The 24,906-nt window shown below is 38.5% G+C and overlaps 1 protein-coding gene across 2 annotated transcripts in view; it reads left to right on the top strand.

The window, feature by feature from the left end:
• ZZEF1 (zinc finger ZZ-type and EF-hand domain containing 1) overlaps nt 1–24,906 on the top strand; it is a 60,068-nt gene that overhangs the window by 13,467 nt on the left and 21,695 nt on the right. Inside the window, exons 11-39 of one of the 2 annotated variants that reach the window (XM_054208227.1) lie at nt 943–1,091; nt 1,648–1,759; nt 2,954–3,169; nt 4,060–4,160; nt 4,498–4,667; nt 5,217–5,350; nt 5,649–5,719; nt 6,170–6,284; nt 6,896–7,055; nt 8,020–8,141; nt 8,228–8,338; nt 8,986–9,152; nt 9,761–9,842; nt 10,479–10,680; nt 11,776–11,924; nt 12,319–12,559; nt 14,123–14,202; nt 15,411–15,504; nt 16,071–16,587; nt 17,253–17,417; nt 18,645–18,764; nt 19,683–19,844; nt 20,497–20,626; nt 20,895–21,033; nt 21,230–21,395; nt 21,971–22,233; nt 23,240–23,412; nt 23,994–24,141; nt 24,718–24,854. In XM_054208227.1, coding sequence (XP_054064202.1) covers nt 943–1,091; nt 1,648–1,759; nt 2,954–3,169; nt 4,060–4,160; nt 4,498–4,667; nt 5,217–5,350; nt 5,649–5,719; nt 6,170–6,284; nt 6,896–7,055; nt 8,020–8,141; nt 8,228–8,338; nt 8,986–9,152; nt 9,761–9,842; nt 10,479–10,680; nt 11,776–11,924; nt 12,319–12,559; nt 14,123–14,202; nt 15,411–15,504; nt 16,071–16,587; nt 17,253–17,417; nt 18,645–18,764; nt 19,683–19,844; nt 20,497–20,626; nt 20,895–21,033; nt 21,230–21,395; nt 21,971–22,233; nt 23,240–23,412; nt 23,994–24,141; nt 24,718–24,854 — 4,596 coding nt within the window. Of the gene's footprint in view, nt 1–942; nt 1,092–1,647; nt 1,760–2,953; nt 3,170–4,059; nt 4,161–4,497; nt 4,668–5,216; nt 5,351–5,648; nt 5,720–6,169; nt 6,285–6,895; nt 7,056–8,019; nt 8,142–8,227; nt 8,339–8,985; nt 9,153–9,760; nt 9,843–10,478; nt 10,681–11,775; nt 11,925–12,318; nt 12,560–14,122; nt 14,203–15,410; nt 15,505–16,070; nt 16,588–17,252; nt 17,418–18,644; nt 18,765–19,682; nt 19,845–20,496; nt 20,627–20,894; nt 21,034–21,229; nt 21,396–21,970; nt 22,234–23,239; nt 23,413–23,993; nt 24,142–24,714; nt 24,855–24,906 lie in introns of both variants that reach the window. The other variant, XM_054208226.1, reaches the window with a different exon arrangement.

Genomic DNA, 24,906 nt, shown 5'->3' with positions numbered 1-24,906 from the left:
GAATTTTTTTTGTATGAACAGAAATTTTAAATTAGTCATGCAATAATGTTATTTTGGGGTTTTACTTTTATGTAAGTCACAGGGAACTTGAGGAAATGGAGGTCTTAAATTCTTTCAGGGTACCACAAGCATGTAGTAAAACATTTATTTTCTGTTGCTTTTGTCTTTCTCTTGTAACATACTCAAGCCAGCGAGCCTTGGGTGTATGGTTTCTCTCTGAAGTGTATGTATTTATTTGTAGGATTATATACCTTATACTTAAAATAATTTTTCAACTCTGTGAATAGCGGATTTCAAGATATACAGCATGTGAGTTCAGTTTCAAATTCTTTTTAGAGACGTCAGTGTAATTTGAACACTTGACGTGATTTTATCTGGTTTGAAAGCAAGATCTTGGGATTAAATCATGGCCAGGACAAAACTTCAGTGAGATTTCTGCAGCTGTATTTATTTATTTATTTACTTAAGACAAATCAGTAGTTTTAATTCCTGGAACAAGGATATATATTTCAGTGTCAAAGAGAATTAAATATGGATGGATTTCTGATAAGTAAATTCTCATTGGAGCTGGAGAGGCAGCTAAGCTGTTTTGCAGTGTCGTGATACTGGGATATGTAACTTTAGTTTTGTTTGGTTTTTTAAAATTAAAGTATACAAAATTAGGATTAATGTGTGTATTGTAGTTAATATTAGGGTGGTAGCAGCGTGATAAATGTGGCAGATATTAACCACGTACATGATCCTGGTTCAGTGACGTACAAAAGTTTTCATAACAATTCTCTCAACAATTTCATAATAACTCTCTAAATGTGTTTCATTTTTCTTTAGGTAAAAAGTGCAATTCCAGAGATCAGCATTGTCAGGGTTTAGTTGCTTCCTTTTTCTGTGAAAGCAACAGCTTCTTTTATTGCCAGCTTTTTAAGACTGGATTTGTTCTATTAGGTCCGAAGAGGTGCCATTGGGGCCCAGTGTGGGCTGGTGTTTGCGTATAATAGTGCTTCGGAGAAGTTCCACGCAGAGGAACACTTCAAAAGATTTGAAAGCTATGACAAATGGAAGCTGCGGGAATTCAAACAATTTGTAAAAAACAGGTATAGGTGGACTGTTTTGCAATGAATACATGGAAGATAAATGCTGTATTAGATCTTTTTGCAATGCCACTTGAACTACTGAGAATTGTCCCAAATGACTTAAAAATGGTGCATCATTTAATTGTTACTTGTTTGATTTTAATGAGCCTCAATGTTATGTGTTTGAGGAAATGAGTATATAGCTGTTGTTTTCAACCCTTGATTTAAAGACCTTTTTAAAAAGGGATATAACAAAACAAGCTTTCTACTTGAGATGCAGAGCACTGGTAACAGAAACAATCTGTAGGAAGATCATATGTTAATTAACTTTTATTAAATTACTTTCTCAGAACTGTTGTTTAAGAGTTGAGGGGAGGTTAGGGACCATGACTAAAAAGATTTCCCTAAATTTTCTTACCTTGCGCGTGATAGAGTTTGGGTATGTGGAAGTTTCTTTTGTCTCTCTTCTCATCTTTATATCCAGAACATGCTAAAAATATTTTGGTAGGTTATCAACAGCCTTGCGGTTTTCAAACTCTATTTTTTTACAAAGCTTGTTACATTCTTTTATACGTAGAAGCAGTTGTTCGTGTGATGATTTGGGAGATGATGATCCTATTGGCTGGTTTGAAGTGGAAGAAGAATGGGATGAAGTTGATGTCAAAATGCAGCAATGCAGAATTTCCCAAGTAAGAAACCGTGAAAATCCATTTTCCCAGTCACAGTGAGCAGAGGCTTGTCTCTGGGCTTTGTTGTAATCCCAGGTGAAATAAACATGACTCTCTTTTTTTGTGGAAGAACTCTCCTGGGTAGATGTAAAAATCGACAGGCTTCTAGTTAAGTGAATGATGCAACTTTTGTCCTCTGAGTTCTGCTCTTTTTCTCTGTACGTACACGTATATAGCTGTAGGTAAATGGTCCTTCAAGATCAAATTTAATGCAAAATTACGTGGTTATGCACAGAGTAGTGGTTTTATCATGAGCAAATATTTCTAAAAAGGATGAATGATTGTTGCTTTGTTCTAATATATATATGAATTAACTACTGCGTAGTTACAGCATTTATTCTTTCAGAGCCAGGTTCTTCAACTCTTGTTTTAACAGAAAAAAATGACTAAGCAGTTCCATCAGTTAGGGTGATTTCGTTGAAGAACGTGGGACTTTTCTGTTTCAAGAGTGGCAGAATATGGGTTTTGATTTGTAGTGCTTAAGTGGGGAAATTTGCTTTCCAGGCCCTGCGTTTATCTTGTTTCTGGCGGGATCTTTTGTGTAGTTCCCCAGTCCTTTTCTGTCCTGTGGAAATTAGCAGAAGCGGTGCACGGTTATAAGTCAACTGGGAATCTTTCTAAACCGGTCACTGCTTGCTGAGACGTTCCGCTGTTGTCTGTGTAACCCTTAGTCCCCGAGACTTGTGAGTGTGTAGTTACTAAGTACATTTGGGTGGCAGATTTGCTGTTCCCTTCAGCTTTGCATTCTGTACCTCGCTGTGGACAGACTGCATAAAAGTATGTTTTAAATATTATATATTGATCCTCTGCTTGCTTTTAAATGCAGCTAATAATTTTTTAACCTGCAAAAATGCTGTAACTATTGAGCCAAGGAACAGAGTATGCAGAATGACTGAAACTGATAATGAATTAACTAACTTTGCAGATGCTTGTAGAGGTCACAGAACCATCACTGTGACTTTTTGGATGTGGGGAGAGCTCAAGCTTAGCCTGAATCTCAAGATCGGTATTTTAAACTTCTGGGGGTGATTGACAGGGAATAAGGCTTGCCCCCCTTACGCCACCGGCAGTCTCCTCACATATGCGCGCTCGTGTCTTTTAAAAGCCAAATTTGTACTAACTTTTAAAACAAATCTTATGCTTATATTCTTCCAGTACTTGATGATAAAGTTCTTGTGCACAAGACAAGACACAGCAGAACGGCTCGGAGTTCAAGGCCTGAACGTTCTTGGCTATCTTCGGCCAATGCGAGACGAGCCCAACAGGAGTATGAACTGCTTACAGTGCAGGAGGAGTGATGACGATACCGTTTGTGGCACAACTCTTCTCCTGAAGACGCTTCATTTTATCCAGCAGCTGGCACAGGACCTGGTATTTTCACTTGGTTCTTTTTAAGCATGTATTTACCATGCTAAAAGTAATACGGCTATGCTAACAGTAATTGTGCCTGGATAAGGTACTAGTGACTTAAAACCATCCTCTGGAGGGGAAAAAAAAAATGGTTTCTGGAAAATAGCATTCTGTGTATGTTTACTGAAGTTGACTAGGAATATGCACACTTTGGGTCCAGAAGAGAGTTAAGAACCATTTTTCAGCATCAAGTTACAATGGTGGGTGAAGCAGATGCAACCGAAGGATGCTCTGCTGTCTGTTAGGTAACGTAGCTATTTCTGAAGCAAGCATGGGGGAAAGTCCTTAGAGAAGTAGCTAGAAAAGCTGCAGAGACTAAAACGTCCTCTCTTTATCTGAAATAATTCTGTAAATATCTAGGGTGAGATATATACAATTGAGAGACGTGGCTGGTATGTGCTGATATATGTCAGCATGATGTACCCTATTTTTGAGGATACATGTCAAAATTGTTTCTTATTCATACAGTGCATGCATCTCTGCCTTTTCAGCTTCGATTTTTGAACCATGGGCAGTCTTATTTTGGCTGTTACTTACTTTGAATCAAATTAGGTGAAGAGGTAGAGGCTGCAAAGTCTTTTGGTGGTGGAGGACAGGGATGGGGGACTAGACATCTGGAGAGAGGAGAGAGAGTCCTTATTAGTGGCTCTGTGAAGGGGAAGGTTTCAGCATGAACCATTGCATTTAGACAGTGGAATATCCATGAAAGAACTTATACTGCAATTCATGTTAGCTGCAAATTTATAGGAAACTAGGCCGCTTTAAGCCCGGTGCTGAGGGATTTACTTGTTATAAATGTGTTCTGTATAGAGTTAATTTTCCAATCCTGCGTTTTCTTTGCCTTTTTAAAGGTTCAACAGAAGGAGAGTGGATTAAAATACAAGTCATTTTTAGATTTCACAGGCCTTGATTTGCAGCTGTTCTGGAACTTTTACAATAAACTTCACCAAAAGTAAGTCACTTCTTTATTGTGTGGTGGAGCACCAATCTCTGTGTGTATGTATAAATAAAGTATGCTTGGTTTAGTTGCAGCAGTTTCTTCTTCCTAAACTACATTATTTACATAAATAACATTTTCCTACTGCTGCCATATGTGTTTTAAACTATCATGTTATGTAGGAACTTGAGATGTAGATTAATTTAGCTGGGAGCTGTACTTTTTTGGCTGTGTGCTTTCCATTCAGTGTTTTTTATCCATCTGAGATAGTGACTTTCATAGCATTTTCTGTTTGATGCAAAAGAACGTATTTTCTAGTTTTTACTTCCGTTTGTTTTATGCTTTCTTACAGCCCAAGGGAAGAATGCATCTCTGCTCAAACACTGCTGCTGCAGCTTCTCCAGAGCTGCTTCTCTGCACTTACTGGAGACAGTAAAACTGCTAAACCTCAAGAAACTTCTCAGAGCAAAACATCTGGTCACACAGAAGCTGCAGAAGAGCTTTATAGACATCTGTGTGAAGGTAATTTATATCGACTATATTAACTGTTTTGTCTGTTCTGGCTTACAGGTGTGTTACAATAGTTACAATTTGGGAAAAGATATTAATTCCCAGAGGCCAAGTCAGCTACTGTTCCTTTGTTTTCTCGTCAGGTCGGTGTGTGCTAATTAGTCTATCACAGTGAAATTTTCCTTGACCCTATGAAGAGAACGGGAATTACACCTTAGATTTCATTGGAAGTAGGATGGTACCCTCTTTATTCAGTCTCCTGAAAGCAAGCTAGAGATAAACCAGTTTATATAGAGTCTGTCGCATCTTGAACACTTTGTTAGCTTTGATAGTTGTCAAGTCTTAACGTTCCTAGAATTAATTTACTCAACGAATAAATATATCCTGAGAAAAATCTTTCTTGCTAGAAGTCAAAAAGTTTCCCCTCCTTTTCTGTGTGTATAATGGGATTGCAAGGGCTTGAAGTTGTGTAAATTAACACCTTTAATTCAGTCATGCCTCTAACGTGTTAGATGGAGTTTAATTTGGACTTGTAATTTTGTTTCCTTTTTGTATGAGCAGTAGTGGATATGGGGGACAGTAACTCCACGCCCATGAAAATGCTAAAAGAGGAAGTTAAGAACACCTTACTCAGCGGAGCTGCAGTCTTTTTCCCAGATAGACAGACCAGGCGACACCAGCTCTTCACCATGATGGTAAACCATTACATGAGACATTGATTTAGTACCTGCTTTCTTTATGCAGAAAAGAGGACGAATCTGAGTTCTTGTCAAATAACATATACTCTGTCCCATTAAAGTAAAAACCTTCTTTTTTTCTTTGCCTCTTTTTACCCTCCCCCTTCTCTCTCTCTCTGCAGCTTATCCAAAGAAAGAGGAGCTAACCCTGCCTTTCTTACCAAAAATGAATAGTAGAATGCAGAAATTAGAATTCTTTCTCACAGAGGAAGGAAACAGAACGTATCATAAAAAATAAATCTTTTTCCTTTTCTAGAAAAACATCACAGAGCAAGAACATAAGCAATCTGTGCACCTTGCCTTCAGATCCTTGTGTACCCACTTCAGGTAAGGGGTCCTGAAATTCCAAATCATTGTCTAATACCCCACGGCTGTTAATAAGTTCACCTTTAATCCTTTTTAGAAATGTTATTCCCCTGGAAAATAATTCTCCAAAATACTCAACTGACCTTGCTTTAGAAAGGAGAGTACTACTACTTAATATGTTTGTTAACTGAATAGCTATATAAAACTTTGTCCAAGGGTGGTACTGGAATCACAGTATTTTGCTCTTAGACTTTCCTAGGCTATCTTCCAGTTTTTGAGTGATTATTTGTCCATGATGATGGTTGGTATTGATTTAATCAGTCTAGAGTCATCAGAACCCAAACACTTTTGAATTTCATAATAAAAAAAAACAAAACAGTAGAATCCCTACAGATTTGCCACAAGGATAACTAAATTTGTATTTTGGAACTGTGCTACTTGTTGATGGTTAGTAAGATCTTTGTTTTGTAGCGATCAAGATCCAGGTGGACTCTTATTATTACCAGAGAAAGGAGTTTCTGCGAATTTTGACATAAGTGAAGTGCTGTCAGTCATGGATACCCTTCTGCTAGTGGCAGCAAGAGAGGTAACTGTCTTTGCATTGTTTCTCTTCCTACTTCTTTGCCGTGATTTTTGCATGCCTTCAAACACAAGCTGCACGCCTGAGATGTATGCCGAAGAACTAGCTTTGCTGTTCTTCTGGATAAAACTGTCCATGGTTATTCAAGTCGGTAGGATTAGGGTTTCCAAAGGATTGAAATATTTTCCTTTAAGCATTGACATTTCATAATATTAGAGTCAATGATTATAAGATGAGGATTTTTTCCTTAGCATTGAAAAGACTTTATGGCAGCCTATCAACACTAGGAAACAGAAGTAATCATCCCATATTGAGAGGTTAGAACTGGTCGTGCCACTAAGGGAGGTGTCAGTGGAGGAGGGTCATTTACATATGCAGAAAAAAATGTGCTGAGAACATCGAGTGACTCATATTCAGCTATTCCTACTTAAAATTGCAATTTACCAAAACAAAATACATTTATTGCTTCGTGGTGTTATATGCTGCTTGTCAGTTGCATTTAATCTTTCTTGTGGGGTGGTTGGGATGATAATGTCCATCACAGTTTACTTACTGCATGTAGTATGTCATTCTGCGGCAGACGAGGATATCCTTTTCTTACATTCTTTATTTTGCAGTGTGAAATGATGATGCTGGATGTTGCACAGCAAGAGAGTGGCACAGTCTTGTCTTCCTTATTCTGGTCTGTTCAAGGTAGCCTCCTTTCATGGTGCTACCTGCAACTTAAGGGTAGCGATAATTCAGCCAAGGATCTTGCTGTAGGAATACTTAAAAACTGTAAGTGCTGGGATTGAATACAGAATTAAATGTGGTGGAATACAGGGCTTTAAAATATGATTTCTCAAATAGCAGTGTAATAAGGGTTCACCAGTGGTTGCCTGAGTCAATCCCGTAACTATCATAGCATTTCCAGTCTCTAAGACGTCTGTAGGTGTATCGAGCAACAGGAATTTTAGCCATATTGATCACTTCATGTTGGGAGAATCTTCAGAGAACGTTTCAGTAAGTTTTGGGTGTCAAATACTGGGGGAAAGAAAAAAAAGAAATACACTTACAGACTTTCATTTGAACGTTTTGCTTTCTTTAAATTTCCCTTATCTTGATAAGCTTCTGTGTGGTGGTATGTATTTTCTTAGTTGTTTGTAAGACCAAGGAGAAAAGAACTTAAGAAGCTGAACACTTCTAAGGGGTGTTTTGCTACAGCTGTCTTTTTTTTTTTTTTTTTTTTTTTAATAGAGCAGCACAGTATTGGGTAGCTAATTGGGCCAAGTACTTAATGGAGATGTAATTTTATGAAAATTACTTCATATTTATGTTATTTGTGTATAAATAAGTTTATTATGTTCCTGTCTTACATTTTAAAATAGAGTAGGGCTATAGCTAAAAATTATTAGCCTTATTCGTTACTTAAGCTGCACGTGAGTTTACATAGAGAGGAAGCTACTCGATACATTGAGATTTTCAGCAGTCTTGGAGTGTTTGATTAAATTACTCATCACTTCTCTTTTTTATTTTTATTTTTTTTAATATCGTTGATAAGCATAACTTGTTTCCACAATAGAAATATCACAGAAAACTTCTCTGAACTGTTTTGGCTCTTGAGCGTCACTGCCTTGGGGCAGCAGATGCCTTTCCTGCTCTCTGTCTTCTTGTGCACATCACCATGCACTTAAGTGTTTGATAAAGCAGGTTGTGGTAGCAAATCCTTAAGGTGGCTATTAAGGGTTTTTTTTCTCTTTAGATGTGGGCCAGTTCCTGTCAAATATCAGAACGATTTTGCAGTCACTTTTATCTCAATATAGTGGCAAAACAATAGTAGAAAAAATAAGTAACTCTGTCTTTGCTATGGCCACTCGTCAGCTGGTAAGTGACCATTGGGATTTTGTACTATTCCCGGGTAGCATGGCTATGGTGACGTGCATTTTCATGAGACCTGTGTTTTCTCCTAGGTCATCTTCTTGTTGGATTTTTGCACTTTAGACATTCCATACTGTACTCTGCTACAGGGATTCAGCACTTTGATAGAGCCACTGAAAAGCCTTTGTAGCGAGCCTCATAAGGTAACTAAAGATAGAGGCACTATTAAGTACAGTGAAACAAAAGCAAAATTGCAGGAAAGACATCTCAGGTGATTCTATTGGTAAGGGTTTGAAAGGAGCTGAAAAGCTTCTACAAGTACGGCATGTGTAATGAAATACTGAGTGAGGAACCAGAAGATATGTCTGTACTGGTACGGAAGATGAGCAAAATGAGCAGAAAGTGCAACTGGAATGAGAAGCCTAGAAGGCAGAAAGGAGGAGAGATTCTGAGAATGAAAGAGGGAAATTAAAAATAGCATACGCTTAACATTTTTAGCTTTGTTGCTTGTGGTAATGCAAATAGTCTGTACGTCTGTAGTGTAGACGTTTAAATCTGCATTAGTCATCCAGACTCTCTTTTGTTATCACTGGAGACTTGTGGGCTCTTCTAGGGTGAGACTTTCTCCTCCCTGAGTAGACTCGATGAATTTTGCTTTAGAAATGCTTCTTTAAGGTGGTTATCAAGGGTGTACTTATAACTAATTTAGGTGTAAATCAGTGCTCTGGCCTTTTTAATTCCACCTTGTACATACATCTGGCAACTTGAAAGTATAGACACAAAAATCTAGTGTGGTAATTTTTTTTTTTTTAATGCTTTACTTTCTCAAGAATGCATTTTCATTCTACAGATGGAAATGGAAAGCTGGCAGCAAGAACAGCCTGTAGTATTGCGAACATGGACAATGGAATCTCCTCATAACTATGAAAATAATTGCCATGAGGTCTCAGTCTTCCTATGTCATGGGGCAACTTACTTTGAGGTGGAATTTGATGAAAAATGTGAAACTGAAAGGAGGTAATTTAGTCTTGTGCTGTGTTAGATTCCAAAACCTATTTGCAGAGGGCATGTTTTGATGTGCAAGGATACTTCCTGCGCTCTAAGCATGCCATTTCAGTTTCTTCATTGTCCTGAGTTAATATACAATGTGCTATTTTGAATGACTTATGCTGAAAGCCGCTTCTCCTGGCAAATGCACAGACATGCTGTTTGTGTGAATTTTGCTTCCTTTGGCCTTGATCTGTTTTGTAATATTGCTGTGACCACCACACTTTGTGCTTGTGGTATTTATTTTGCCCTCTTTAGGCAAAACTATTGGCTTGGTTTCTCTTGGAAACGTATCGGGCTTCTGCTTAGTTAAGACATGCCAGATGTTAAAATTGGCACCCGTTACCGATTCTGAAGGGCTGGGAAAGTTCTGCAGGAAAGCAGGTCTGTGTTTGCTGGGACTATTGCATTGAAACGCAGAATAAATTCCATAGCAGTCACGTGAAGCACTGCAGGTGTGGTTCAGAAAGATGTGATAGGGTACTCTGAGATGCAGCGCTTGTGAAAATCCAAAAGCAAACATTTTCCCCCAAAACTTAAAAAGTAAATATGGAAGTAATGAATTGCAATTTTCACAGGTATGATTACCTGGAGTTTACTGATGCCAGAGGTGCAAAAACTCGTTACGATACAAAGGTTGGCACTGAGAAGTGGCCTAAGGTGAGCGTCTTTAAAATTCTGAACCAAGTGATAGATCCAGTGTTAGGAAATTCTTATGATTCTTGTGGAAACCTATCGTCTACAAGGATGTGTGCTTTCATACTTGTGTGTACGTGTTTATTCCCTCTGAAAGGTGGGGGGCAGGAGGTGGGGAAGAAATTCTGCAACGATGCAGATAAAAGGAGTGAATGAGTAAAAATCCCTCTTTGTAGCTGGGATCAAAGGAGCAGTCAGTCAAAATGAAAAATAATAATCATGTCTAACTGACAGTAACTACATGGGTAAAACTTGTTCGTTGACACTCTGCCCTCACAGTTCTTTACATCATGAGACAAGTGTAGTGCTTCCTGCAGCTACGCTCTTTCTTTAATGACCCCTACTCAAATGGGATGCTTCTCTAGTGTTTTATGGCTCCGTCTTCTAAAGCTCAATCATCTATAAAATGTCTCATTAAGCTATTAAATAGAAATTTTACCTGCTTAGTATCGTGGGTTTCTCATTCAGATGGTGGGGGAAATTAGATCTGTTTTGGACAGAACATAATACTGAAAAACCAGTTGCTGAAGGAAATTCATTACCCTGAAACGTCTTCCTGTCATGTACATTTGGCAAAATGACTGTTTTGTTGCTCTGTAGAAAGTGACCTTTAAGGCTGGCCCACGGCTGCAGTTTCTCTTTCACTCTGACAGCAGTAATAATGAGTGGGGCTACAAGTTTTCCGTCACTGCTTACGGCCTCCCAGATGTTGCCGTTTCTTGGGGCTTGGATTTACAGCTTCTTGTATCCCGGTTGATGGGGCGCTTGGCTTCCCGAAGTATGGCCCTGAAATCTCTACGAGGTGAGTGCATTTAATAGCTCCAGCAGTTGTGTTGCCATATAAAGAGGAGATACGAGGACGTTATGTTTTGCATCCCCTGTGAAAATGAAGTTTCTTTTGTATTTCTCTCTTGACGGAAGATGGAAGACTTGCTGTATTGCTGCTTCTCAAAGTTTGGTCACTGAGCTGTCCCCACTCTTTGTGGCCGGGCCGGCCGCCGTTCTGTGGGACTGCTCCGAGAGCGTCACAGGGATCACTGTGGTGCCTCTGGTGTTCGGAAGCCCATGTTAGGAAGACACAGACATCTGGAAATAATCATACTAAACTGAATTACATTTAGGAATTAATATCAGAGTTTGCCCAGTCTTCTGAACACAAATGATGTAAAAAGTTTCACGTGGGCACTTGGTATTGGTTTAAACTTGAATTTACAAATTAAGTTTGGCTAATTCCAGAAGTGAAGTACACTTAGCATTTGGGCCACTGAAGATAAGTAAAATACGAACTATGAGATGGGAGATTTAAAAAAAAAAAAAAAAAAAGTTGTTTATTTCTTAGTTTCAAAACCAGAGCATTTCTATCTTCCTAAATCTGAATTCATTCACCGCTTTGCAGAAATTAAACAAGGTTAAAGAGTTTCTGCTGCAGTCAGGTGGTCAGTACTTACCTTGGAAAATTAGGCAAGTACTTCCCTGTGAATTTAGGGAACTAATTGAAGTGTTCTTATCATAAAATATTTTCTTCCTCTCAATAGGAGCATGCTTACATATAGCAAATTATTATGTCTTTAGGAGGAGAAAAACCTTTTAAACTCTCTTGCAAATTGGGGAATTTTTATGGTCATAAATAAAGTGAAATAATTTAAAGTCCTTCCATAATGTAACATATCATCACTATAAGATAAGCTATTGATGCTATCATTAAAGGAAGGGTACATCAGTTTTCTGCACCATATTAGAGAAACAGAAGTTAGAGAATGTTGTTAAATTACTTGTTCAGACTATTTGCATTACCTTTTTTCCCCTACTGGATGTTTAACATTACTTATTTTCATTAATCTGTAAAAATGAACAAAAATATTTAGTAACTGACCTGTCTGTCCTGAATTTCTTGCAGAACTAGGTAGCGAAGCAGACTTGCCTCCTTTGAAAGTAACATCAGTTCTTAATTCTCCTCTGTGGAAACCTGTCTTCAGGCACCAGATGTGTCCTGAGGCGCTGCCGGGAGCCAGTCAAAGCAGCAAAACGCACCGAGATAAAAAAGAGGTACCCACTGCTTTTGTTTCATTGGCGTGAAATCCCTATGTATCGCACAGTTTCATTCAGGCTTAATTAGTTGATATGTCCCTAAGCATATGCTGTTGTGCTAAAGTTGACACCACTTGCGCTGTTTAATTCAAATATAAAGGAGGAAAGAAACTTTGGCCTGTGCTTTTTATTAGTTTCTGTTTTCATAGAATGGTTGGGAGGGACCTTCAAAGATCATCTAATTCACCCCCCTGCCTTGGGCAGGGACATCTTTCATTACATCGGGTTGCTCAGCTGCAGTAGAGATTCTGCAACTTGACTTAATTGTCAAATTAAATTTGTCAAATTAAAATTGAGCGGCAACAACTTTTCAGACAATGTTAAAGTAAATGTTTTCTAACGTTCTCTCCAGGCTAGGAGCTCTCACCAAGATGACTGCCGTAACTTTCTTATCGACTTTGCAAAATCAGATCCTGCCCAGGACTTCAGTGGGCAAAAATCTGAACTTTTCAAAGGACTTATACAGGCATGTAAAAAACAGACCCCAAAGACAGATATAGTTGCTGGTTCTACTGTTGATCAAGCTGTGAACTCAACATTTGCTGCTTTGGTGTATCTCACTCCAGAGTTATATGAGAAGCTTCAGAAATATGGTAACTCTAATACTAGACTATCTTAATAATGAAGACTTAAAGTTTGTAAAAGGCTATCTTATAGTTCAGTTTATAAACTTTGAAAAATCAGTTTAGTGTGACAATTTTTAAAAAGATGTTCTGTATAAAGAGGTCATCATTTAGGTAGATTAGGTAAGCCTTACCTCTAGAGTGTTTATTTTTTATTACTATATGCTTTTTATCTTCAGAGCTCTCTCCAAATGTTAATAACCATCATAAGCTACTGACTAAGCCTCATAAGGATATACCCAACGAGAGCAGTGATGTCCTTTGGGGTTTTAATTCAGAACAGCGTGGCTCCCAGTGATCACTGGTTCTTATATCGTTTTCCACTCTCATCCTTATCTTTTCTAAAAAGTCAGCACCAACTTAAATATACTTTTAAATGCTGGGACCGGAGGAGGTGTGAATTACCTCCCAAAATGTTACACTGCGGAAACTAGATGCGTGGCATCCTCAAGATACGTTTTTTGGGGTTCTTTAATTATTTTTATTTTTTAAATAAAAGGTGATGTTTTGCTTTTAACTTATGTGATGTCCATTCTATTACAATTTATATATTTTCGGTAGGTAAAAAGAACAACTTTTTAACTTAGACCGTCCTTCCTTTAAGCTTACTGAAATGTTTGTAGCATTGGATAACAAGGTGTTACTTGCTCTTGAAGGGTTTCGTTTTAGGCTTTCACTTTCTGTCACAAAACATTTTACATTTTGAGCTATAAAGTTAAGGGTAAAAATGACTGACACAAAGACTGACTTGAGGTCTAAAGTGGTTATTGCCCTTAGTCGTTTTTTCCATGTCTGACAGTTGATCTAATTTTCTGAGTAAGATTGAAAACGGTGGTAGCTCAGGAAAATATTAATGAGCGGATAAGATATCCATCCGAGGATTATGTTAATAGCTTCATCTGTGGGTCTTGCTGGGGCAGGCTAATTTCAGGACCCATGATGCCATGTGCAGTATGTACAAGTGGTGCTGAAAAGAAGGAGGAAAAATAAAAAAAAAATGGGGAGTGGAAGAGGGAAAACTCTGAATAGGAATATCTTTTTCTCCGTAGTCATTGTCAGGCCAGTTTTGACGGAAACTGTTTTATCACGTCTTCAACTTCTGTAAATTGATCTTGAAAGTCCATTCCAGAAATTCATAGCATAAAGCAAAAGAGGAAAAAAAAATTGGTAACTAAATACATCTCTAGAGCTTTAAGTTAATACTAAGTATTTCTTGATTATTCTGCTATCAGTTTGCATTAGTGATATTTGCATGTATAAGGAGAGATTTTTATTTTCCATGACTGCAGGCATCAATTTTGGGAGGAGACGAGAAAGATATTCATAATTTAACTTCGCAAATAACCCTGTCAAGGTGCAATTTATGTATTTAAGGCATATGAAAGTTGGCAGGTTTTATTCCCTGTTTTTTTACAGGCATAATTCCAAGCATTGACTAAGAGATGAAGGGAAGACTGTAGCATAATTTTAGTTAAGTAGTCGTGTAAAAATGGAGCTGCAAATAAATGGGACTCTTCTTTCTCTCCTTTCCAGTCAACAGTGGAGGCAAGGTGCCTTTGAGTGAGGAGTTTGCACAAGTATATTCCCTGGCTGATTCCATTAGAATATGGATGGTAAGATCACTCAGGAGGATGTCTATTAATGTAATTTACCTTAATATTTTACGATGTTAAGGAGTTGGGTGGAACCATGTTTTCCTTCCAGTGATTGTAGGTCAACAGTTTTCACTTAGTAAGAACATAGATTCACTTCTAAACTCTGAATTTAAACGATTCAGCGCATTCTTGCACTTCCCTCAGCCCCTGTTGTATCATCATGAGTATTTAGGACTGAATTTGACTCCAGTAAATTTGTATTACGTTTCAGCAAGAATGAGTGATGTTAATTAGGAAGATTCGCACATAGCAGTTGGAGTTCTTCTGAGGTATAGCATAGAAAGAAATCACTCTTAAACATCATTCTTACAGTAATGCAGTGCTAACAGAAAAGGAAATAATTGCTTCTTTGACAAGCAAGTAGCTGGCTTCAGTTCAGAGTATGCTTTTTGCATGTAATTTTCCTTGAAAGGTGTACCTTATGTCACGAGCTGGTGTTAGCAGCTCACAAGCTGGTGAGAGGTGTCTGCATCATCACCTGCAGCTGCAGAGAGCCAAAACTCATTTAGATCTCCCTAGTCTGCAGGAGATTCTGAGTGTTAACAACTGCGTGGCCTTCGAGAACAGCTAATTCAGCCTATGGCCCGCTTTTCTGCTACCCTTGTGAGCCCTTCAGAGGCGGGCCAGCCAAATTAACTGTTTTTATTTTTTAAGCTCCTCCCTCCTCTTTCTTGCCTGCAAGAATTCCAGGCAGCTTGATGCGCTGGCGATGCAATGAGTGCAGATGGATGTTACGATGAGTAAACGCGTTGTACCCATTGCACGACAGGTCACGTTTGCATCTGACAGCACTCACTAGTTAGATGACACGATGCTTTTGGAGAATCTTGTCTCATGACTAGGTGTATTTCATTTCCTGAGCGGTGGGGGTAAAGGGGAAGCCTTTTTTTGTTTGGAGGGCTGGTACACGTCAGTCACAAGACAGGGAATGGTGCCAGCCTGCAAACCTTGAGCGTCTCTGTACGAGGCTGTGTTATCTACTCTGATAGTTTAGGTATTGCTCTGTTGGACTGCTGCCTGTTTTGTTCTGCAGTGGGGAATAGGAAATACTGTCATCTGTTCCTGAGATTAAATTCCTTTAACACGATGCAGTGTTCATACTGCCTTGCTGTATAGATATACGGGGGGATATACATATTTTAACTATTTTAACATCCTGTCTGCAGTTGGAAATGAAGCAGAAATCCCTGATGGGTAGGGGAAATGATACTGAGGAGAAGCAGAACACAGAAGCAAGTGAGGTGAACCCAGAAACTCTTGGTAAGTGTTGCCTTTCCAAGTGTATAAGCATTCCAGGTAGTTCAGTAAAGCATTGCCTTGTAAATCGTAGTCACTGTTTCTGCTGTAAAAGGTAAGTTAGCAACTGGGGTTACTTTTTAATACCTTAAGAGTTAAACTAGTGTACATTACATGAACTGTCTGGGATCCTGTTCTGCTATTCTTTGCAGAAAACAGTATGTGAGAAAATTCTACGGGGAGTGGCCTCTCACGTGGATCTCCTCGTTCTGAACTTAGGTTCATCTGTTTTTATAGATACTTGTTATCACAACTAACTAATGTTAGACTAGAAGAACGATTGTTATTAGAACGTGTTCTCATTGACTACTGTGTGCTTCATGTGGTTCAGTGCGATTACTCAAATTTAACCTTTGGAAATCTAGAGCTAAGAAACCGATAGCATCATGATCGATATAATAAGAAAAACAGTGTTTTCTAGCTGTCTTGGCTCAGAAGAAACAAGATAAACCACTTTCTTCCTAAGCAGAAGATAGCAAGTTTAGTGTTCTGTTGTCATAATTTTAACTCTTCCAATTTTTATACTGCAGCAAAACTTTGTATGCAGAAGAGCCTTTTGTTACTGAATTTTTTGCCCGTAAGAGCAAAGACGAAAGATTCTGCTTCAGATAGTTTGGAAGCCCAAGATACTGATGATATCCAACAGTATGTCGGTGACAAATGCCAAAGAAAAGGTTCTGTTGTGGAGACAGACTTCCAGGCAGCACACTCATTGTCTTCCAATGGAGGAACTCATCCTGTTTCGAAAGAGGGGGGCCAAATGACACAATCCGATCTGAAGCTTAAACAAGTTCCAGACCCCCTGGCAACAGAAGAAGCATCTGCATTTCATAGCAAGCCTGCTGAGAATACAGTTTCACAGCAAGAAGACACATCATCACCTCCTTCCACTCCTACGCGGAAGTCTCAGTTCAGCCGTGGAAGACTAAGGCTGCTGTCTTTCAGATCGATGGAAGAGCCGAGAGCTGTGCCTACTGTGAAGGAGAAATATCCTATGCTGAAAAACACATTAGACTTTATTAAGGATCAATCACTTTCACATGAAAGGTAAGCAAATTGAAAATGTTGCCAATTATAAAATACAGAAACTTGTCTTCAGACCTCTTTGGATGGAATCAAATGTCTTTTAGCCGCAAGATAGCGTTGAAAATCATGTTGTACGTAATTAGTTGTCAGGTTTATGTATCAAACGTCAGTTATTCACAACCACGTAGGAGCTCCTAGAGAGTATTATTCCCTTTGATTCACTTCTATCATGTAGAACTTCAGAATGTGGAAAACGATTACTTGGCTGTTTCTTATCTTGCTTCCTGAGATCTGTTTGCAATGACGTTTTGCTGCGTATCTACAAACGGCGAAGACGTGGTATAGCAGCACTAGAAATCATTGATACCAAATACAGAATAGTTGCATCTCTCACTCAATTACCTGATATTTTGAGAATGTAAATCAAAAGGGAGATTTCCAGTTCTCAGTTTGTCTATTTTAGGCTCTAAAATTTGGACTGGTGCAGGAAGTCCTGGTTTCTGGTTGAAACTTTAGCACTCACTCCAACTGCAGTGTACACTGCAGAAACATGACTGAAAACTTAGATCCCAAACTCTTGTTTAACTAGTCAAGTAATTCTTGAATTGTGATTTATTGTCATTTATTTGGGTTACTTTAAGCACGACGTTTTGAAGGTCCTCATAGATGTGTTTTGCTTTTCTTAGTGTTTTAAAGGTTCTTGCTTTGAGAAAATCCCAAGGGCAGAGTATTATGGAAGTGCTGAAGACAATCCGCCAGTGCCTGGGCTCGCTTGGGCAGCCACACTGTTTTCATCCGCCATGTGTACTTTTTCTCTTAGAACTTCTAGCCTGTCAGAAAGATTTTACAAAGTAAGTAATTATTTAGACAAGTCTCAGCCATGTGATTTGTCTTAGTCTCTGTGTTCTCCCAGTCATATGTATATTGAAAACAGTAGAAAGTTTCCATTATCCATGTGGATAATAAAAATATGACCTGAGGATTAGTTTTTAGGCTACTGTGCAAATCTTGCGTGCATCATTTTAAAAAAAATATTTAATAATTATTTTCAAGTGGGACTAAGTTGTGCAGCTATTCATGCCAGTGGGTATCATGTGGTTGAATCGCAGTGTGGATAACTAGAAACATCTTTACCGTTCCAACCAGATCAAAACAAACTCAAAAAGATTGTGGAGTCTCCAGTTACTGCTTTAGTTTAAGTTCCTGTCTAATTCTAGATCGGTTTATTTCTCATCCCGTAAGGCTGCAGTGATCTAACCCATTTAACTTGTAATTCCTTATGTAGCATTGCATCTTTATAATTTTAGTGAACTTTATTTGTAAATCAAGGTAGTACCTATCTGGCAGAAGAACTAACTTCCAAGAATGGTGCATGTTGTATCTTGTTAGTCGAGCATTTGCTTGTTCATGAAATTTCATAACTTTGAATGCGATACCTGTACAAGACACGTTTTATTGTGGGGTGATACATTCCACTGGTGTGCCAGAGGCTAAAGCGATGGACGTGCAAGCTACGGTCTGAAGTGCTGCCTGCCAGTTGTAGGGGATGCAGATACACGTACGATAAAGAGGCAAAAAGATCACATCGATTATATGCATGTACAACTAGAAAGCACCATCTCAAAGCAGCAGCTCATGAACTATGCTGTTCTGGTTCATGAATTTAGCTCTGATTTCTATCGCGTGTCTGGACAGTGCTGCCTGAAATTTGTCTACTGGTTTCTGACATGTCAAGAGTTCTTATGCTCATCTTGCAGTGCACTGATATCCTTTAAGATCCTGATTAGATTTTTGTTAAGCACCTTCTTAATTTGAAGGAATGTTCTTTTGTTTGTGCCATGAGAATATTCTCTTTGCCTGTTTTCTATCTTAACTTCTGATTCCTGGTACGGGATTCTTTTATTTTTCTTTGAAATTTTTCTTTGAAAGCGGAAGACTGCATTTTAAACCAAAGCAACACCCTTCCCACTTGCGGGGAGCGTTTAGAAGATTGTCTGTTTGTAAAATTTGCACAAAAACGTGCTACCTAAAATTTAGAAGTGAATTCTGTTCAATTAAACTGAGTCGTTAATTTCTAGCTACTTTGGAAACCTGGAAGGTTGTGGTGCTGAGCTACACAAAGAGATTCGAGAGTCCTACTATCAGCTTGTTTTGTTCCTGGTAAATTCTGTGAAGGGATTTAGTGCTATTAATGACAGGTACGGTACATTGCTTGCATTCTTTATGTGAGATTGTTTTTTTCTGTTCTCCCTCACCTCTTCCCTTGTCACTTGATACTTATTGTTTAATGTCTTAATTAAGTTTGACTATACTTTGCAATATTTACAGAACTAAATAAGGATTTTATGACCAAAAATGCCAAGTGACGGACTTATACTATGCAGGAAAGCACAATAAATTTATCAATCTTCAAATTTTGACTTATTATGGCAGTTTGTAGTTATAATTTTGCAATGTGTTTCTGTTAGAAATAGCAAATTTATTGTGGAATACTTTGGCAAGAGTAAAAACGCAATAAATATCACAATTCTGCAACCATGCTTTTATGTTAAAGCTCATGTTTTTGTAGCATCCTGGTGAGAATTGTTGGAATTTATAGTCGGGTGTCCTAAAAAAATGAGAATTCCGTGACTGTGTATAATGTCCGTTTCCCTGCCAGTAACTTCCAAGTCCTTTGTCCAGTTTCAACTGAACATGGCAAAGGTTTCAAAGAGAACAAGTTTCCTGCAAACGGAACCTGCTTTGGTAGGGTTTTTGGACAAGAGGATCTCCAAAGGTCCCTTGCAACCCTGACCATTTTGTGAAATATCAAGAAAATGTGGTACTGCAGAGACAGACCCTCTTGCTCGTGCTCAGGCAACAGCATGAGCTTCGTCTCAACTGAATCCATAAAATACCCCATCTTTATTTCAAATTGCATTGGCTTATTGGCTAAATGTGTAAGTTTATGCATTAGTAACCCTGAGTTTCTGCCACAGAGTTAATCTAATGCAGAGTAAAGCCTGCAAATCAGTGTATGGTGATTTCACACACTCCACCACCCCCTTAATCCCCAAATATGCAATTTCAGCTTTAGGTTGGAGCAGTCATGTTTTGCTGTCTTGTTTTTTATTTAGATCGTTGCTTCCTGCCTTATCATGTGTGCAGACAACTCTCCTTCACCTTTTGGATATGAGCTGGGAACCAAGCGATCTTTCCTTCTTTGTTGAGATTCAGTTACCACATCTTCTGATGACTACATCACAAGAAAACATAAGTATTCATGACAGCATCATTTGGTGAGTCAGGAAGAACGAGACTTTCACATGGTACTAACTATCGATACCATTTTTACCAAGAAAGGCTCCTGAACTTTGTGCTGGAACAAGCAGTAAAAATACCACTAACAAGTATGGCAAAATTTTGGCCAGTATCCAAGGGCTTAACTGAAGTATTTGAAAACTTTTGCAGCATTACTAGTGCAAAAACTATTAAAATTTTATCTTTAACCTGATTACTGCTGGAACATTTCACTTGTTTAGCGGCGTAGCAGGAGGTAGATGATGCTGTTTCTTGTCTCGATGAATATTGAATGTTTTAACTCCTGCATGTTTCATCGTTATAGTAGATGAAACAAAGGTAAAGGCAGATGAGCAAATGTAAAGGCCAAAAACCTTTTAAATTTCTTATCTGATCTGCTAGGGTTACCAAAAGTGTGGATTTTTCTGATTTTTGCATTGTGCTCCCCATATTTATTTAAGAACTTGTCACAGACGCAAGAAGCAGGAGTCTGCATGGTCACTTATGAACCAAGTGAACTGGGCTTCTCACAGTTCTGGTTTTATTAGCATGTTAGAGCACTTTGTTCTTAACTCGGGATAATTTTTTTTTTTATGTTAGAGAGAAGCCTGATTGCATTCAAACTTACCTTTGAGCTTGCTTTTCTTTTAGTCAGTGGAGTGAAGAAGATGAAATTGCAGACTACAAGCAAAACTGTGAGTGGATGGATGAATGTCAGGATGTAATGTTTGAGACCTGGTATGAAAAGATAGCTCAAGCTGATCCAGAGAAGCAGAGAAAGGTGACCTCATAATCTGTTTATTTATCTGCAGAAGGAGTAATTAGGAGACTTTTAAAAGCATAAAGGAGAGAAAGGAATCTGACTTAAACTGACTTTGTTTTTTTAACGAGTTGGATCCCTGGCTCCCTGTAGGCCTTCAAAAGTCTAAAATGATGAAAAGATCCCCATCCTTTTTTGGCAGGGGAAGTGTTCTGCTTTTTGTCTAAAAAGAGCTTACTCAAAGTTAGAAAATAATACTCAAGTGAACTGTGTCCATTTCTTGCTCTAGATGCACATGTTTGTTGCTCGTTACTGTGACCTGTTAAACGTGGACATATCCTGCGATGGCTGTGACGAAATTGCACCGTGGCACCGCTACCGCTGTCTGCAGTGCAATGACATGGATCTGTGTAAAACTTGTTTTCTTGGTAAGAATCATTAAAAAAACCAAAACAACTCAAAACCCTATACTCTTCTAAATTATACATAAAACAAAGTGAAAGACTTTTCTTATGGGTATTTTAGAAATGTTAAGCTTTTCCTAATCTGAACATGAATTTGAAATTAAGAAAGATCCTTTATCAAAAATGATTTACGTGGAAATATTAAAATACTTCTTTCCAGGTGGAGTTAAACCCGAAGGACACGAGGATGACCATGAAATGGTTAACATGGAGTATGCCTGTGATCACTGTCAAGGAGTTATCATAGGTCGGAGAATGAACTGCAACGTCTGTGATGACTTTGACCTTTGCTATGGATGCTATTCTGCAAAGAAATACTCTGACAGGTATTAAATATGTGATTTTGTTCCCCCACTTCGCAGAAAAGCTGTAATATGCAACTAAGTACAGTCTGTCATTCTCATGACGCTTCCTACAAGGTTGCGTCTGACCTCAGAAGATCCCGCAGGCGTCTTTCAGGGAAACATAACAAATAGAGCACCTGTTCAGCAAAAACTTTTGCAGTTTAGAAACCTGCCCCAACCTCTGAAATAGCTTAGAAGCAATTGTTTTCTAGCCATGGCTGTGAAAGTTGCAGAAGGAGAGTTGTCAGCCCTGAAAGACGGGATAGAAGAAATGAACAGCGCTGTGGTTAGACAACACAGGTTTTAGTGCTTGACGCCAAAGATCTTATAAAATTTAATTTCTGGAGCAGGAGCTCTCGCGACAGTTCAGGTTCTGTTAAAGGAGCGCTACTGAAGTCAGTGAGGCTCTGACAGTTTACCACACTTGAAGGTGTACAGTTTGAAACTGCAATGTGTTGGTTTTTTCACAGCTTCCTGTAAAGGTGTCGTGTGTTACTCATTACATTGGTTAGCAAGAAAGTGGCTGCATTTCAAACTCATGTACCTTTTTCTTTCAGTCACTTGCCCACCCACAGCATCACGGTGTATCCCATGGTGACTATTCGAATCAGTGACCGGCAGAGGCTCATCCAGCCGTACGTCCACAATTATTCCTGGTTGCTGTTTGCAGCTTTGACTCTCTACAGTGCAGATCTGGCAAATGGGGAGGAAGTAGAAGGAGAGAAACTGGATCCACAGGTGCTCACTCATGCCAGAGTTCTGCAACATCAGTGCATCCAGCTCATCGGAGACTGCTTGATGAAAGCCCAGCACGGAAAAGGTGAGTCAGCTCCTCCTTCACTGAAACAATGGTTTCTAGCAAGTGTCAGAGAAGTCTGTGATTACTCACTTGGAAGTTTCCAAAGGAAAGGGGAAGCTACTGTGTACTTCACTGAGAATAACTGTTTATGTTGAAAGCAAATGTAGAACGAGTGTCGTTCGGGGTCACTGCAACATGGAAAATAGGGTGCTTGAGAAAATTAATTTTATGCTTACATAAACATTGAAGACAACTTGGCAACTCTCTGGTTGTTTTTTTTTCCATCTCAGATGTTGTAAAGGGATCAATCAATATAGCTGCATGTTCTCTTACTAATGTGTTACTGGCAACTGAAGGACTTGAAGGAAGGCAAATAACTTGGTGGAAAATGTTTTTTGTTCTACATCTCTTGGCAAGAATTTTTTAACCTTATGTGTGGTATGAGATAAGTTTCTGGGGATGATGTCCGTTTGCCTGGAAATAAGGTTTTCTGTGAACCAAGACCTACTACAGAAAACAGGGTGATACAATAGAGACCTACGTTGAATGTAACAAAAATTCTAGACTCAAGTTCAAATAATTTTACTGGTAGTTCTTTTTGAGCAGCTCTAATACAGCTGAAATACCACCACCACATACTTATGTATCCTCTTTATTTAATCTGTTTGTTTTTAGCGTACAGTTTTAGTCTACAGACATTTTAGGTGGCGAGAAGATTAAAAGCTAAGACAAATTTCATTTGCCTTTCATAATTTACACTGTTGGGAGGTATCTCTAACACATATTTTAATTAGTTAAGACTTCTACCCTGATGATATCTTTGTGAGGTGGAAAATGTCACCACTATTATTTAATGGAATTACATAACTAAGTGAACATGATGGGAAACTTCTTTTTGATGGAGTTGATATTCAAAAGGAGTGTGTGAGGGGAAATTTGCAGTTCTCTTTTGAAATGTTTCGGTTCTGCTTTTTGCCTATCTTGACACTCAACAGCTAAATAGCTTTTATAACTTTCTTGCTTTCAGGTCTGAAAAATTTAGCTCTGCTCTGCATGTTACCGGAAGGCGAATCCCTCTCAGAGAATGAGACTGTTTCAGTCAGTCCTCCCACAGATGGTGCTCCAAAAGGCCATAGTGGTGATAAAGCAGCGAAGGGAAGAGATGAGAAGCCAAGCACAGGCTCTTTTATGCATTGTAATGTAAGTACCTGTTATTTACAGAACCCCCCATATCAATTAGACGTGCGTCTTCAGAAGCTGAAACACCCTATTCTGGATATGTAAGGGAAATAAGGGATAGTAATGATTTCCTTTGTAAGTAAAAGTTGGGGGGGCAAGGGAACAGTTGTTGGTTGGTTGGTTTGTTTTTTATTAGATCCAGCTGATCAAAGACGAAGGCATCACCTTATGTTCTTACAGGCAACTGATTCACAAAGCGTTGGAGGGAAGGGGCAGAGATCGTCCTTTCTGAAAGGGCTGTCATTTCCCCTAGTCATTAGCACTGTTTAGGTAGGAGAATGAGTTTCCTACAGTTCTAGACAGTACATAAAAAGTATTACTGTGCAGTAATTTTATGCATAGGGATTCAAGCAAAATAGAAAAATGCTATTTTCACTGAACAGAAGCTTAAGACATGTATACATCAAGAAGTTCTTAACCAACAAAAGGTTTGGATATTCAAGGAAAAATGTTTGACAAATGCAGATGGCTTTTTTCCATGGCTGTTTCTGCAGGTATTAAATTTTTTTTTAATCTTTTAGTGTCTCTTTTTTTATTTTTAGGGGAAAGGAGATACTCGCAATGAAACCCAGTCTCCTGCAGAAGATAAAGCAGGAAAACAAGGAAGTGAAAGCAAAGCTGTCTTTGCAAAGAAAGCTGTTTTGAGACAAGAGTCAGACTTGTCTGTAGATGATAGTGTTTCTCCAACAGGTAAAAGATTATTTCTCATTTTCCCTGTCACAGAAACATCCATTCATATGCAAAGCAAACAGCTGTATTTTTTGTTCCGAACCCATTTTTGTGTATTTGCAAATGCCTTTAATGCAAGTGAGCTGTCTGCTTTGTAAAAACCTGCCAAGCGCACTGCTTTGAACAACTGCTACCTTGCAATCGGCTTGAAGGGTTGTAGAAACGGGAGTAGAATTGCACTGATACGTGTCCATGTATAGAGATTATAGTTCCTGTTGGTCTAATACAATGCTTCTGAATTCCTAACCAGAAGTTAAGTGTCTTATTCTATTAAAGACTAGTATTGTTAGAATTATCGTAGTAAAACGGATCTGTCCCTATACCATCCTTTATGTTTTTGAATAGATGGTGTAAATCTCTTTGCCTACTACCTTTTATACATTTTTATAAAGACTTGCTTTTCACATTCTAATTACATTTTAAAAAAGAGGTTTTATACTTAGATTGTAATTATAAAAATTAAGCTATCACTTTTTTTTTTAATTCTTAATGCCATTTTGGGGATTCTCTTCTTTTTTGTTTTAATTTAAAAAGCAGATGGCTGCGTCTCGGAGGATTCAGCCCAGAAGCAAGCAGAGAAGGTTTTAATACCTAGCCAGGAACAAGTTTTTGCTGAATGCTCTCAGAAGAGGATTCTAGGATTGCTGGCAGCTATGTTACCACCTTTCAAATCAGTTAGTTCTTTTACTTTCAATCTGTGTAGTTTTCTAGATATCGCAAATAACG

This window comes from Rissa tridactyla, chromosome 7 (assembly GCF_028500815.1).
Source record: "Rissa tridactyla isolate bRisTri1 chromosome 7, bRisTri1.patW.cur.20221130, whole genome shotgun sequence".
In the NCBI taxonomy this organism is placed as follows: domain Eukaryota; kingdom Metazoa; phylum Chordata; class Aves; order Charadriiformes; family Laridae; genus Rissa; species Rissa tridactyla.
Note: the sequence above shows the minus strand (reverse complement) of the source record. Positions and strands in the feature narration are given on the sequence as shown.